Raw genomic sequence first — 17,399 nt, forward strand, 5'->3', positions numbered from 1 at the left:
TAAAGTGATGAGTTTTAACCATGTCTGAAGTAACTTCTGTTTTTTACTTTGATCCAAATGGCTGCATTTAATCATTTCCTTTGCTTATGAATGGATCAATGAAGAGCACTTTATGCTTTACACTACATGTATATAAATTTACATTCTTATACTTTAATTAGTAGCAGAAACTTTGAAGAAAGGAAAATGAATTTTGTTTCCGTTCTTGTTTCAGGGAACACAGATTAATCAAGCAAAACAGAAAAGGTATAGAGGATATTTGTTGGATTCGGTGGATTATTGATTTTAATTCACGAGTGATAATATAAAATAATATTTTCACGAGTGGCGCAGCCACGAGTGAAAAAATATTTTTTTTTATGATCACAAGTGAATTTAAATCGATATTCCACCGAATCCAACAAATTTTCTTTTTATTTTATGCTTTTTTTTTTACAGTTTATATACATTTTTAAGAGTTTAACTAAAGAATTTCGCTGCGATAATGACGTCATTTCGTAAAACAATGACGTCATTTCACAGGAAACAGTGAAAGTTATCGATAATTTTCACTGATAATTTTCACTGTTTGAAACAGTGAAATGATCAGTTTTAATTCACTGATATTTCTCAATAAACCACTGGAAAGCATAAAATAAAAAATAAGACTAGGTTTGGCTGCATGAAGGTTAAGCATTGGGAGAACAAACGAAAATATAAGAAGCTAAAATACAACTATATATATGATGCCTTCGTAGCTGCTAGGCTAGAGCAAAAGAATGGAATCAAAGGACATTTTAGTGTTTGCTTTGGAACAGAAATCAGATTGAAATACATTTATTTTGAAAGTTAAGCAAATTTGGCCTGGAAGAGATGACTGTTTACAAGAATCAATAGATGTCATCTTGTTTATAGCGCACAAGATCCAGAGATATTATTGAAAGTGGACTTCGCATAATTCAAATTCAGTGCAAACATTACTTAAAGCTTAAACTTCTCTGCGATTATCTTGATAGCTGTGCCCAGCACTGAGAATTGTCAAGCTACACGTCTCCTGGACAGCTATTGTTACCCCATGTGTAGTGTCTGTAACCAACTCAGATCATGTACACAAAAAATGTGTTTTAACTAAAATTCTAACAGATCAAAAATCATTTGATATAATGTTCAAGTCACTGTTTTTATGTAAACTTGCTTTTATAGTGCATTTTTTAATGCTTTATGCCATTCTGCAACTGTTTTTGGAATCATATATTTTGGTAGTGTCTGTAACCAAACTTATGAGCATGCAATTCTATCTTTTATGAAAACTTATGCTTTTTTAAACCAATTGTTTCGATTTATTTTGTTTGAATATACTTCCTGGTTTCAGACAAATGCCTAATTAGCTATCTTGTGGGTCTATAATAAAAGTTATAGAAAAGTTTCTTGCTTGGTTCTCTTTTGGTCTGATACCTGATTAATTAATGCTTTGATTTTTTTTTTTAAGATAGTAATCACTTTTGGTTTTTTGCTTTATTTCAACAGTTTATAACCTGTAGTTGATGTTAAAGTGAAAATATCTGAAGTTTTGAAGTTCTGCTATGTTTTTCTTGCATGTTATATGACTAGTGTAGTGTCTGTAACTTGTATTATACCATAGGATGAAAATGTTAGAAAAAAAATAATGCATACATGATCAAATAAAATTCAACTTGATTTGAGTAGGGGATACCTTGAGCTTTAAAAATAACACCAAGGAAATGCTGTATCTACAATTTCATTTTTTTGAGTAAGTGAGACTACTTTCAGCACCAATACCGTGTTTTAGCCGTGTGCACTGTACTGTAAATCACACCTTCATTTGTACATGTAGATGTAGTACACTTTTAGTAATGTATAACTTATATTTTCTGAAAAGCAAAAAATATCACTGATGGAGTCAGTCATTATTTAATGTTTTAAGACAACATCATTTTAAACAACATCATTTAAGATAACATTATATGAAAAACTGTAGTGTGCATAAGTATTACAGACAAAATGGAAAACAAAGTTTTACATTCAATCTAACAAAAGGCTTTGACTTCTTCATCAACTTTTTTACAGAACAGCCTGGCAACATTTTGTTCAAAATAAAAAAGAATGCCATATCTTAATAAAACATGTATTTCATTGAACTAGCTCTGAAAAAAAAAGAAAAAAAACTCGAGCAAAGTCATTGGGTTGATATCCTTCACCAAATAAATTTTGTTTATTGATGGGTGCAGATGGATGAACACGGTATTGCCTGTAAAATAACAAAGTGTAAGGTTATTGTTTTTATGCACTGCACTTCTCCTCATTGATATATAATTATAAACCCTAAAGTTTCTTGTTTAAATCTTTCATACTTTCTGAGATATAGCCCAGAAAAGTTTGTGATAGACGGACGGATTGACAGACGGACAATATCAAAACAATTCGACTTTGGTAAAAAAGACCTTCCAGGGGCCTCGGCCCCACTAAGCACCTGGCCTAGGAATAGCCCTGCACTCTCTAATGGACCTGCCACCCAAACCAAATATGCATAATTCAGCGATTTTTTTCCTGCTATATAAAGTACCGGAAAATGGCACTTTCCCAATTAGAACAAAACTACAAATTTCCCAATTGCTGTCAAACAAATTCCCAATTGAAGGTTTAAACAACAACAACAACAACAAAAATGCAACATTTATTTAGTTTCCTTATACAGCTATATGGCTTGGGGAGCAAAAAAATCAAATACACCAATTTACCAATATGAAGACTTCAAGATCCATTTTTTTCCAATTGCAAGGTTTTTTGCTCACATTTTTCGCAATTGAACTGGTACTGGTACTTTTCCCAATTGGTAAAAAAATGCTGGCATAATTAATAACTGTTGTATCCATTTACCATATCAACCATAACAAAATAATATAACTTTTTGTATGTGTTGTTTTTGTTTTTTCAGGGGTGGGGTGGATTTGGGGTGGTGGCCAATTAATGTGGGTCAAATTTTGCAAGTTTGTTGATGCAATTCTAGAAATAGGACCTAGTTGCATACCTGTTAAAATCATTAAAATTGATTGAGCATTTATGTATTTTTGCACTGAAAAAACAACAACACTTAACCAACCTATTTCACATAGCACTAACTGATGAAACCAGTTCAAATACAACAAGAAACCGCCTACAAGTATCAAGGTGGTGATATGATGTACATGAACATTTGCATAAACAAAAACAAAACCAAAAAAATATTTTAAAAAATAAATAAATATTTGCATAAATTCAACTTAAATGGTGATTAAACAATCAAATTAAACTCTCATGCAAATAAATAAATCACTCATGCATCATAACATGGCCCCAGCTATAAATGGTACCCAGCTTTAATTGTATTATTTAATGTCTTCAGAGATTGTAATAAACCAGTCCAGACTTTACAGACCTTTGAAGTCAGGTAAGGTCCCAGTCAGACAAGTTCACGTTACCAATATACTTCCAGATTCACTGATTTATACACCTACAACAACCGGATAAAGATGTGTTGTACAATTATTAACAGTATTGGATAAGATGAGTCGTGACCGTGTTTAAAAGTAGTATTGGATAAGATGATGACAGTACGTGCTTAAAAGTAACAGTGAACGATAAGCCTAAAGGATTTTATTGCAAACAGGTTCGGATATTTTATTTATTATTATATATTACACTTAACAGTTTACCGGAGAACACTTGAGAAAGTTTCAATAAGGAAATGATTTGTTTGAAGATATCTACACCTTTTTTTATATGGACAATGGCATCCAAAACAATGTTGTATGGCTGTTACACAAGAAAAATTAATAACAAACATTTAAAATGATGTTAATTGAGCTGGTTTACCAGAACGTCTATAGGATGATTTGAAAAAGCAATATTCCAAGAAACTGTGTATTGATGCAAATTGTTTAATGGCCCCCAAATTTATAAGATTATCTGAATATACAGCATTCAACCGATACCTGTATTCTTTTCATGAAAAGGCTAAATAGTATTTAATGTAAATGCAACAGGCCACTATTTTTTTAAACCTTGAATTAACAGTTTGTGAAAAAACATAATGTTTGTTTTGTTTAAAACATAATATTTTTTGGCGTAGCTGTTTAAGTTTAACGTCACTTTTGACCTTAGATTACCTTCATTCATGATAGGTCCGAAATGAATAAACCTGAATTGTGCATTGGCTTATAATAGAAAAATCACCGTATACATTGATAGTCTGGTTCCCAGACTAAGCATTGGATGCATATCATTTGAACTGAAATATGAATATATTGTAAATTACAATAAATTATAAACTGTCATGATACAAAACATCCTCTAAACATTACATCGAAACGTTTCTCCTTAGTTTAAGAAGCAGTATAGCATTAATCACGTCTGTACAATTAAAAGAATCTATTGTTTACATGCCGTAGCGGCCACACTAAACACTACAAAAACAGGCTAGATTGCACTTTACTGGTACGCAGTTGTTTACCACTTATGATAAAGTGGGGGTTTGGGGGCAGTAGCCTGCGATTCTAAGGAAATATATAGGTGTTGGAAATATATCTGTCTTTGATTTATTATAATCCATATTTGCGTTTATAAGTGTAAGTATGTTTCTTTGTACTTTGTTTCGTTCATTTTTTATATAAAGTTCTGTTTTTCTGCAAAAAAATCATATCACTATGATGCTTGCAATATTGAGTCTTTTATGTTTACATTCTACCAACATCTGTACACATTATAACACTTTATCTTTTATTTCATTCCAACATTATGTTCATAGTATTTCAGTGGCAAATATGTTTTCTTTTCCTTTTGAAACTAATGTATTACTCGTTCCATTATGAAAACCTAGTCATTACAATACTTATTGACAATAAAACATACAATTTCATCTCTTCTTATTCTTCATTTTTATTTGTTAATACATTAAAATATATTATCTTATTATCACTCACTACCTTCATTAAAATACATGGTCTCTTCATTCCATCTCCTTTCACTGGTCGCAAACATTACAACATTGTTAAACCTGTGTCCTATTAACTGTTAATTAATTGAACTGCTTTATCAACTTATCAATTAATTTATTATTTTTATTTATCAATTAATTATTCATAGAAAACAGTTTAAACATTCACTTGACTGAAAGAATACCTAACTGAGAGTATGTTCTACTAGCATTTATTTTGCCAGCTCTTAACTGGTACCGGTAAGCTGCATTGTTTTGAGCATTGTTAATGACATGGGATACAACTCATTTACCTGTAGTCTGAAATTGCACATGATAAGAAGAGTTACCATTCCTAAATATTCACAAAAAAACTTAATCTGAATAATAATTTAGCAACCACCAATATTTTAAAAAAATCTTATGGAAAAAAAATTACTGGTAAGCTGTTTACAGATATATGGATAATAGAAATATGTCTATGTGTTACAAGATGTAAGAAAAATCAATATCAATTAGATCTCCTGTTTTGATGATAATGCATATTTTTAACTGTTCATATAAATTTTATGTCAGTGTTTTTTCGGCGTAAGCTGTATTAAGCCAGCTTTTCACCCTGACTTGACCTTTGTAAGTGTCCAATAAAATTCAAATAAAATTTCCCGCGGCTAGGTACGAATGAATACACTTCATTTATTCCATTGGCTGATTTGAGTATACCACCAGAACATTGGAAACATATCCGCGTCTTTGTAACACTGTTTTACTGTATGAAACAATTTTATCTCTAATGAAAAGGCTTAATAGATAGAACAGTTTTACACTCAATTCTCGACATCAATACAGTTTGTGCGTACACCTTTTATTTTCAGAGTATTACCAGCGCAAAAGCGTTTATACTTAAAAGGCTATGTTCTCATATTTAGTACTTACTTCCATATTCCTGTCAACATGTTAACATGTAAAAGTATAAAGAGCAGTGGAAGCGAGGCCTCACTTTAAAGAATTGCATTTCAACCCGCGAGGTTTCGGGTCAATTCGCGGACATTTAGAGTTTATATACAGGTCATCACCGGAGTTCGCGGTCAGTAAAATAATCGTTATATAATAAAGACGATATCCGTGAACTAGGTGACCTGGAATTTTCTTTAGACCAGAAATATGTTAAAAGAAGATATTCAGCAATATAATTATGGTATGTCAATAATAGATTCTTAATGTGTTTTCAACAATACAATGATAAATATTATTTTTAATAAATTTAACAATAATTATTCCACCATATTGCCTAATGTACTAAAGTGATATTATGAGCATGTAACAGTTTATAGGTGTCTATCGCAACCGTTGATTATTTTTGATGTTTCTACTTCATATACACTTATAGTAATTAATGCAGCATCAACATACTAAAACAATATACCAGAAAGAGAAAAATAATGCATTTGAATATCAACCGTACTTTCGTTTGACAACTGATCATGCGTTTACGAGTTGAACCTAAATTTAGTTTTAGTGCAGATTTGTTCATACGACACAAAGACACAATATTGTTTTACGGATCATTTCGGCTTACAGGACTGGGTGGGTCACGTAAGAATATCGAATATAAAATATATTTTTATAAACAACTGGTAGCAAGGTGAGTTGCAGGTAATTGATCAGTAACCACATTTTAACTAACTATTTTGACCTGTTAATTCTTTTCAGCTCAATTCAACAATGCAAAATGCCCATAATATCACTTTAAGCATGAGCACGATGATTCTCGATACTGTTAATAATCGAATCAAATAGCAATGCCCGACAGACCACTAAAACAGGTTTGTTCTCGTGTGGCCGGTTGACTCATATGTTTAAATTTCACTTCCATTCTTCTTTTGGTTTTCTGTTTTGTATCTATAGGTTTATGACCAGCAATATGTTATAATGTAAAATAAGCCGCGAAAACTTCCCGTAACATCCCGTACTGCGTGTGATGCAGCTAAGAACTGCACAGAAAAAGACATTCGCTATCCTTGATCTCATTCATTAAACTATTTACGCCGTATATCTTTTTTAAAGATATTTCTTGTTGTAAGTATTTTCTTTTTGTTCTTAATTGTTTTCAAAATTATGTTGCTTGTATTACAGTTCATGAAGGGCAATTTCTGAGTGATTTGCAAAAAAATGATGCCTAATGACATCTTATAAGAGACAAAGCAATACAAAAGACATATGTATTGATCTTCCATCAAAATACAGTATTTTCCCTGAATAGATTGCTTGCTTCTTAAAATAGATGCACTTTAAAAATTAAGTAACAAAAAAATGTGGTTGGTTCAGTGGTTGCTTCAGAATGTTCAGGAATATACATTGGGTAAATGGTAAATGACATGTGCATTATCAATACCTAAACTGGGATTCCACTGGTATTTTTACTTTTTGGAATCCCACATATGAATTCATAAACAGGACATCATGACAGGGCATGTTCTGAAAGAGGGAATGGGTTGTAGGGCAGAATGTGTATGCACAATTAGTGCTGCAACAATACGCCAAAAAGCGTATTGCGATATATTGTCAGCTCAAAAACCCGTATTGCAATATATCGCAATATATTGCTTACTTGTACCAAAATTATGACTGGCCAATTACCCGATAATCCCGTATATTCCAGTTTTAAAGCAAATTCTGGTAAATGTTTACTATAAAAATGCTCAAGAATAACACAAAACACAAACATTCACCAATTTTCTTACATATCAAATACATTTTGGCATTTGTTACTATTTAAAGATGTGATGAAATAACTTCCAATCGGGCGTTTTTTTTTCCCACTGAGCATGCGTAAATCGCCTGACGTGATGTTCCCGTTTTATACAACACAAATACACGCACACTTTGCACGCGACGTTCTACATGTCTGTATAATTTTTGCGCGCTTTCGCTTTTTATTGAGAAAAAGAATAAAGCACTTTTTTTATTGTCGCGTTAGCATTACATTTCGGAAGCATGTTTCCGAAATTCGGATTACAAATTTAATAATGCTCATTTCAGAATCGAAAGAAACATTTAGTTGTGCGTAATTAATTCAACGATAATTCGTTTAAAAGCATAGAATTGATGCTCCCATGTAACAACGCTACTCTGTATAATAGACTTTTTAGAATGCCATTTGTACGTAACAATTTATTTTTACAAAATACCGCTTTGTTTTGTTTACCTTGATATCATTATTTTGGATGGCTTTTCTGAACGAAATGTAGACGCATGTTTGTAAAATTTTCGTACCGGTATGACGAAAATCGTATCGCAATACAATATGCGGATTGCGTATTGCGATATATACCGATATACCGGTATATTGTTGCAGCACTATGCACAATACATTTAAAAAGGGGGAATCCCAGAATATTTTTAATTTATTTAAAATGATGAATATTTAGTGACATCAAATAGTTAACCCTTTTGAAAATAAACACATGCATTGATTTTATAGCATTTAATACTTATTTTAATAAATTCTGATAATTATTTTTAGTTTACAGGGCTCGACACTAACTGTGATCCGTTGACCCGGGGTCAGTAAAAAAAGGGGAGGACTAGTGAAACTAGAAATTTGGTTGATCCATCGGACCAGTTAAAAATCCTGGCCAGCTTATCGTGAAATACTGGTGGAAAGCCGTTTTCATCAATAAAACAACTTTATAAATTCATAATAAACCAATAATTTCATCATTATTTTATGGGCCGACTCGAGACCGGGATAAAAATAGCAACATATTAGAAATTTTAATTTTTCTAGATGCTCGGATGACAAAAACCTGTTGTCGCATCAAAAAATCAATTTGCGATCCGCAAATGTCTCCCGAAAATGGATCGGGACTTCGCTGTGATCGAAACACAAATTAACATAAAATTCTAATCGTTCGGATCGAGAAATGAACAAAATGGTATTTATTATTTTGAAAAAGCAGCCATTATCAGCATTGTATCGATCTTAATACCATCAGAATATACTTTGTTTACCGTAAGAATTTATACTGGAGGGCGCTGAATAATGTTTTGATATTGCGGCAGAGTAAACGGGCGTATTTTCAAGATTACACGTTTTCACGATGTGGAATTTCATTCCGGGGATGGTTGAACCTACGCCTAAAAAACCTAAAACTAATGAAGAGAAGCTTGAAGTACAGCGAAAATATGAAAGGGATATTGAGATAGTTTAGTAGATAGTATAGTTTTCTTTTTATAAATGCACAATACATTGTGGATAGTCAGGAAAGTAAGTTGAAATTTAGGTAAAATAACAGAGAAATTGTCGGACCACTTGAAATTTTGAAAGACCAGTACTTTCTGAAAGCTGGTGGTCCTTTGGGTCAGTAGGTAACAAAAGTTAGTGTCAAGCCCTGGTTTAGAATGAGGATTTTTTAATATTAGGAGGAAAACTGAATATATTTTGCCCTTGGGAATTTGGGCTCCCCAAAATGGAGGCATCAAAATTTCAAAATCTGAATTAATGAATCTGAATACTTCAAGGTGATTCAACAATGTTATTGTAAGAATACAGGATGGGTTTTGCATGCCGTGAAAAAAAATAACTGCTTTATTGACAGATTCTTTAGTAATTTATAATTCCAAATCATTATTATACTCATGAACAAAATTGTCAGTGTTTTTTCTTCTTAAGTTGTATTTCACTTGCTCAAGTACAGGTAGTCCACAATGGTTTTTATGGTAGTTTTTTTACTGTGCAAAAAGGTTGGAAACCTGTCCTTTTGTGAATCAAGGATTATTCACCCGAAGAATAGCATTACTGATATACAAAACAATTGGAATACTCAATTATAACTTCAATGATAAGAAGGAAGTGAATGAATGCACTACACATTCACACAGGGAAGTACCATGAAAAGAAATAAATACCAAAATAATGTACTGATAAACTGGCACCACACAAATACACTGACAATACGCAAAAAATTCTGTGGACAACCAAAACTTAAGATTCTACATAAAATATATTTCCAGATTTATTTATATATTTACAAAGATAACGAAAAACATTGTTTCACTAATCGGGTTTGAGCGTTTTAACTGTTTAGAAAGTGTTTTCAATTATTAAAATGGCTTATAATGGCATTTTTTTCTGCTTAATTTGTTGTCGTGATTCCTGTTTGGTATAAGCAATAGGTCACTTGCCTCAAAAAAATACTTGCACGTGTTAACAAGAATTACTCATCTGATAAATTTACTAGAGTTTCAATTTTCCCTAATTGATCTTATCTCCAGTTTATCAATGTAAATATGCTTAATCAGGGGGTTTTTTTAGAAAGAGGGGAAGACGCTGGACGCTGGGTAAAAGGGGAAAATCAAGCGCGAAAGAGACATATTTGGGGAAAAAATAAAAACTGTTCATTTCAATGTCTATAACTCACCTACAGACTTAAGGGTTTTTTTTAAGAAAAAGAGGCATGTCTCTGGCCTTTTTGTTCTTAAACACATGAACAAGTATGATGTTAAAGTCAAAGTCCTAAATAAAGTTGCAGGTGTAGATCTAATAATGGGAAATGTTTTCAACTGGGGCCGGGGAACAATGTCAATATTATGATTTCAATTTCATTATGAATGGGTTGACGATCTAGATCAGCTACAGTATTGGAAGGGAAAGGTGCGGCAGTTGCCGATTGTCTACTTTCACTTTCACAATAATCCGACAGAATTAATCGATGTTGATTACATGTACCTCCGAATCCTGCTGGGTTTCAACGGTTTTTGATGATTCATTCTTAAAAAATGCGCCAACTCAATTAATATTTTCCGAGTCCGAACGTTTTATTTTGTTTGTGTATGAACGCCAATTGTGAGACTTTTTTCTGTTTTAACGTTTATATCTTGGCTTTCACATAACCCGGATGAAAATTCGACTGGTTTCCGGTAATTAATTGACGAAACACCCTTCTCGCCCAAGACAGGAATCCAGTAAAATAGTCACATGATTAATACGATTAGTTGCCCGGTTTCCATGACGTAATTTAAGAGCTATATATAGAATCACTGGGATTCCCAGATTTGAGTGTCCGTCGGGAAAGAGAGAGAGCGAGATCGTTGCACATAGTACACATTGGATAAGTGTCGACTTCCCAAAAGAAAAAAAAACATTTCTTTGAGGGTAAAATATTATATTTGGGTGAAAAATTATATTTTTGGAGGGGAAATGGTATTTTTAGGGGAAAAATTCTGGTAGGGGAAGACGCCGAATATCGGCGTCACTTTCTTAGTAAAAAAAACCCCTGTTAATATTTAAATCTTGAGAGATTATGTGTCTGAGGAAGTGAACAATTTTGGGAAAGCAAAAGCAGAAGAGACCAGTCATAACCTGTGGTAAACCACAACTAAAAAGATCGAGATTAAGCATCAACAACCGATGTTAAAAAACCAATTTCAGAAACTGTGATTGTGAAATTTCACTTGAGGTCTTCAAACTTTGCTTAAATATTGTCAAGATAAACATCTTGACGAAATTTAATCAAGATTGATTGGTAAATGTTGTTTCTTGCCTGGTTACCAGGATTGTTAAAATTTAACCTGATTGCCCCTTCTATTAGCTTAATTCAAACTTGGCCAAGATGTTGACAATATAAGTGTTATGACCAAATTTAATCAATATTGATTTATAAATGACTTTTTTATATTTATTTCACATTTTTTGTAAGATTGTACCCGATGACCTAGTTCCCCCCCCCCCCCCCCCACTTGACCTATATTCAATATTGCATAAAAACTATCAAGATTAACGTTCTGAATTATTAAGATCTGATTGAATAATAAATGGTGGCTTCTAGAATGGTAACATTTTATTTAATATTCAATCTTGCCTAGATTATGACTTTAGTGCCCTAGTTTTTTTACCCCTTTTGACCCAAACATGAAACATGGATTGAAAACTGTCATCGTAAACATTTTCATCAAGATTGAATAATAAATAATGGTTTCTTAAGTGCTAAGGTGTTTTGACTTAAGTGACATTCTTATGATTCTATTAGTTGTTGATCCTACATGACCAAGTGACCTAGCTTTTGACCCTGCTTACCAAAGTAAAACTTTGCCTAAAAGTAAGATAGTTTCAATTATAAACATGTTGATCCTGAAGTTAATCAATATTTAACCAAAACTGTGACCTCTCTCGACTTGTAAGAAGATAAAAGTTGATTACGCATATTGCAAACAACATGTCACACAAAACAGACTGATAACAAAACTTTGGGCACTTATTGCTTGGGATCCTTCAATGCTTATTCTCAATTATGAACCGGTTTCACATCAATGTGTTATCACATCATCTCAATTCAAATGCTTACAGGAACCCCATTTATCCCACAAAAGTAAAAAACCAAGACCTAAGTCATAAAAACCAACAATCATTTCTTTTGCATAACGTCTCAAGTTTCATTTAAATCAAAGTTTCCTTTATCTAAGTTACCACATGTTTGAAATTTAAACCATATGAAATGTCTTTCGTTATGCATGGAAGCATTTGAAGGGAAAGAAAGACGTCAACTATGAGTGCGTGTTTACCTGTAAATTACTTGTCTACATTTTACCTGTCTAAATTCCAGTTTAATTTTATTGCTCAAAAGATTTATAATCATAAGAGTAAGACATACGATATTCTTGTGACTCTGGTCTCATATTTCAAATTTAAGGCATAGTTTGTTAAAACATTATTTAGATTAACAACAAATAAATGCCCATTATGGTCACGTATGTTACATCTCAGCGATTTTTTTTGTTCAATTGGTTAAAGTACCCATACCGGTCCAATTGGGAAAAATTGAGTCGTGAAAGCCTGAAAATTGGGGAATATCGAGTCGTGAAACCCTCAAAATTGATAACTTAGTGTTTTCAAGCTGTCAATATTATATTTACCTAGGTTCAAACCATAGAGCTGCATAGGGAAACTAACAAAATGTTGCATTTCCCCCCCCCCCCCCCCAAAAAAAAAAATATAATTTTTTTTTACCTTAAGTCGGGAATTTTTTGGACAGCAATTGGAAAATTTGCATTTTTTTCGTAATTGGGAAAGTGCCGTTTACCGGTACTTTTTAAAGAAGGAAAAAAATGGCTGCCTCTATTGATACAAAATAGTATTAAACCGTTTTGCCGTAAGTTATACGTTGACACCTTCTGTCAAATACCATGTTACACATTGATGATAAAACTGACTTCCACTTACTGAAACAAAACCTCTACGCATCCTCTACAAAACCTGTCCCCACACGTTGCTTGCACTGGTTCACGTAAAATATTGCCACATCTATTACAAATGAATTTCTTATCCACAGAGTTTCCAGTGGCAATTTCTTTTGGATATCCAGTCCATGATGCCATTGTCTGAAACAGATGGTTCAAAACTGGTCAAATACAGTTAAAGTCCTAGGAGAGTTATTAATGTCGTGGTTTAACTGTTTAATTAAAGGACATTAATTTCAAGCTTCCTCCTTTTCAGTTTCTCATTTTTATACATAAATTTATAAGCACAAATAGTTTGTTAGAATCTATAAGGTCTATTCATATTATAATAATCACCATCACAAACAGTTCGCCGATTGTGCGTTTAGTGTAGAACTTCAATCTCCTTAAATTTGATATCTATCTGGTATTTTAGTTAAGTTACCACAAGCGTCATGACGCTATTACCAGTCGGCTATATGAACACAATTTAGCATGTAAGATTTATACTAGGGAAATAATCATCACTGTTTTTACATTTGGGATTCCAAACACACACACATTTAGCATAATAGCTTTTTCTCTCACTGTTCACATCAAATTTCAGTCCGAATGTATAGCGCAGGTGCTACATTCTAAATATCATATTGCAAACACTGTACAACTATGATGAATGACTGAAAAACTGTCAGATAAACTCACCTTTTACGACGCAAATCATGTAAATAGCATCAAACGACAACCAAGCAGGATATTTTGACCCAAGCTGCGCCGATAGGGAGCGTGCCTTTCAACTCGTACCAAAATCAACTCGTACCATGGTCAGCACGAACCTTTTTCGGTCAAATTGTACCTATCGAATTCAACTATTACCCGAAACCGAAGCATACAGGAACATTTGTAAAATTGCCATTTCATCAGTCTTCATCCTGTAGATGATGTTTTCTTTTTGTCTATTTAGGTTGGTACAGACGTCTCAATTTGAAAGCTGGTCTGCCTCCCCCCCAAATACCTCCTGTTTCTGCTACTTTGGGACAAAGCAATGGTCAAACTGAGGCTACGTGAACTTCAACTCATAAGGTATCAGCGACGCCAGCAAGCTTCCATGTAAGATATTCCGTCCTTGGTCATTGTACAGTCGGGGCGAAGTATCGGCAACAAGATTGCTGAAACAGCTCAGCACGAAGGGCGTGAAAACGAGTTAACCTTCAATCAGAGTCTTGACGATCCTCGTGGATCAACCGAGTTGTAGCACTCGTCACGCTTCTTGGTTATAGGTAAATTTCCAGCACTATTCTTAGAGCAAACACTATTACTTGACGAAAGTGTAGTGAGCGGACGCGTGGATGTAGCAATTTTTTGACAACTCAAAGATTTTAAAGCGTTTTGTATGCAATGTAAAAACAGACGCCGGCATTGAAACTCAATTCTGTGGAGTCTCTGACATTCTACGTTGGAAAGCTTGTGCTTTTTGTAAAGAACAGTACAATCAACGAGAGCGCGTACTTTCTGTTGTTGTGTGTACGACTGCCACAAACCTGCGAAGGATTCTTCGATCACGCTCTCAGTGTCTCGGAGGATAGGATCTCGTACCGCCACCAAGCCCGAACATTCGAGGACCATGTGTTGAAGTGCTTCAGGAGACTCGTAGCACACTATGCATGTGTCATCGAACTTGTTCTAACTAAAGGATGCCCGATCACTCTGTAGAACGTACTTGCCACATATAAACTTGAGTTTGAGTACTTGCCGGTTCGCATCGTATGTAGAAACCGCCTGTTCTTGTAGAAGGGGATGTGGTTTTCTTGGCTTAACCATGTTCATTTTTTGTAAAGTTTTCATTGTTTTTGATTCAGTCATTGCCTGTTGTAACCATATATTGTCTATTGTCTTATTAACCGTTCTCTTCCAGTGGTCCTTCTCTGTTGGAGACTCGAGCACATCTTCTGGATCGCCAAGTTCGAACAGCCAGAATAACTTACGGATGTCTACAAACCAACTAAACTATATGGATGTTTGGCTGCTGTTCGCGTTATTTACTGAACTAAGTTTCTACTGATATATTGTGTCATTAAGTCTACTCTTAACACTTTGTATATTATGTCATTTAATAAAATAAGTGTCTACTTCTCACATAAAATAGATTAGGGGCCGTCCATAAAGTACGTCACGCTGTGGAGTGGGGAGGATGGGTTGTAAAAAAGTGTGACAGTTTGTGACATGGGGGACTGCGGGGTAAGGCCATGTGTTACGTCACACTTAAACAAATATTTCTTTTTTATTTATTTATTTTTTAGTAGACTTAAATAGCTTTTAAACATAATTTTCAAAAACTTGTTTAAACATTTGAATTTAAATTTATGTCAATATTGAATGCGTATCTCCTGAATGTTTTGTTAACGATTCCTCTCGCTAGGAGCGCTAGTGTGCCGTTGCAAAGCCTTGTTTTATATAAAGCATTGCTTTCGTAATGCCATAAGTCTTATTATTTCTATGCAGTCTGATGCTTAATTATGTCACTGATCGAAATATTCGGAATTTATTTTTTATTTATTATAGTTATTTTTATAGAAAATTTTGAAGGTTCAGAGGTAATATTCATATTATTGAATCATCGTTATTTTCAAGTTATCTTATTTCACGCTTATCTATTTCTTATCCTGTGTTCAAAGAGTGCATGAGTGGAAGATATCTAAAACTTGACCTCCTCTTTTGTGAGTGTGTGTGTGGGGGGGGGGGGGGGGGGTTCCGAGATTTGTGAAGTTTGTGACAAGGGTGAGGGAGGGGGTTAAAAAGTGCCGTCCATAATGTACGTCAAGCTTTTTTCGACCTTTTTATGGATCCTCCACCCCAAAAGTACACTTTCGAACATTTTTGTAAAAGAATTAACATATACTTGTTGTGTACCTAATTTCGGCCTCTTTTGGGGCTATTTTTGAAAAATCCTTTGTTTAAGGCAACTGGTTGAAACTAAACTTCACATTTATTATCCTGGGTTCAAAACTCACCTAACATGAAAATTTTGATAGAATTGGATCAGTGTATGTTACTTTTATGAACAGAAATTAATGACATACAGTGTAAATCAAATTTTGTAGGTTAATTGTACTTAAAAAAATCGGCAACTTTTAGTTTATTCTACAGGTATAAATAAAAGCCAATATCTTAAGACAAATGTCCTCCGTCATTTTAAGAGAATTAATCAAGGTTTACACAATCAAAATTACTTCAACTTGAAACTTAAAATATTTTATTATTATACCAGTTTCTCCCCTATCTTTTTTAATAAAAATAAACAAGCACTGTCAATGGGGAACTGCACATTCCAAAAAAACCTTTTTCTTTTAATAGTTTTTATGAATTTAAATTTCTAACAGCTGACAAAGTAAACACATTTTGTTTCAAAAGTTGTATTAAAGTGTCGATTTTTAGTAAACGCTTATATTTAATTTTACAACATGTAATCTATTATCTGTTACTTTCATCGTATCGGCCCTCCTCATAGTATCGTCCCCTTAACAAAAAACCTTTATGCTGGAAAGTTAATGTTTTTTCAATTTTTAGAAGTTGTAATGTATTTGATGGTTATCCGTGACTGTTACGACGATCATTCTCATGATTTCCGGTATTTATTGGAAAGTAGGTCATGTTTATTCCAGGGTCATGCTATGAATTTTAAATTACGTAACTCACAAGTTAATAGTTTGTTAATGGATTAATAGTAGCTTTATCAAATTTGTTATATGCCGCATATTTTTCAATAAAATGCAAAAGTATTTTAAAAACAAAATGAGCAAGAGTTTCGGTTTTCCATTAAGCTTCTATTTTTTAGAACAAGCACTTGCACATAGTAACAAATTTTAACAACCAATCAGAAGTGACGATACAATGAGACAAGGTGACGATGAAACAGATTACTAAAGAGAGCTAAGTCTAACCGGTATTTTGTCAAAACATGGCCGATTTAAATGCAGTTTTCGTTATGTCCAAGAATACACATTTAACAATATATACTGCCATATAAAACAAGCGTGTTTTTGTATTTGTTCACTTCCAAAATTCGTATGTATTCATTAAGAGGGCCGATACCAGGGAAAGACATGCTAATTTTATAATCAAGGGAGGTAATTTATATATTAAAAGTTTATATTTAGGTCCTGATTTTTATGTTTTGAATATAAGTTTTTATACAATAATTGGACAAACCTTAATTAAGGTTCATCAAATAAAAATA

The 17,399-nt window shown here is 33.3% G+C and overlaps 2 protein-coding genes and 1 long non-coding RNA gene across 8 annotated transcripts in view; 1 reads left to right on the top strand and 2 right to left on the bottom strand.

The window, feature by feature from the left end:
• LOC127840069 (TNF receptor-associated factor 2-like) overlaps nucleotides 1-14,008 on the bottom strand; it is a 56,036-nt gene extending 42,028 nt beyond the window's left edge. For 2 of the 3 annotated variants that reach the window (XR_008030382.1, XM_052368464.1), the window contains exons 1-2: nucleotides 13,523-13,806; nucleotides 13,170-13,327 (exon numbers count right to left, since the gene is read on the bottom strand). Coding sequence is in view for 2 of the 3 variants with exons in the window: in XM_052368464.1 (XP_052224424.1) it covers nucleotides 13,170-13,327; nucleotides 13,523-13,525 (161 nt within the window). In the remaining variant the exon portion in view is untranslated. Of the gene's footprint in view, nucleotides 1-13,169; nucleotides 13,328-13,522; nucleotides 13,807-13,867 lie in introns of those variants that run through there. The other variant, XM_052368465.1, reaches the window with a different exon arrangement.
• Nucleotides 1-17,399, bottom strand: part of LOC127840070 (protoporphyrinogen oxidase-like) — a 190,672-nt gene that overhangs the window by 131,237 nt on the left and 42,036 nt on the right. The window lies entirely within an intron of this gene.
• On the top strand, nucleotides 3,525-15,858 carry LOC127840076 (uncharacterized). Its single transcript, XR_008030389.1, has 3 exons — nucleotides 3,525-3,646; nucleotides 14,127-14,442; nucleotides 15,078-15,858. It is a non-coding gene; the product is annotated as an uncharacterized LOC127840076 (long non-coding RNA).

Source organism: Dreissena polymorpha, chromosome 7 (assembly GCF_020536995.1).
Source record: "Dreissena polymorpha isolate Duluth1 chromosome 7, UMN_Dpol_1.0, whole genome shotgun sequence".
In the NCBI taxonomy this organism is placed as follows: domain Eukaryota; kingdom Metazoa; phylum Mollusca; class Bivalvia; order Myida; family Dreissenidae; genus Dreissena; species Dreissena polymorpha.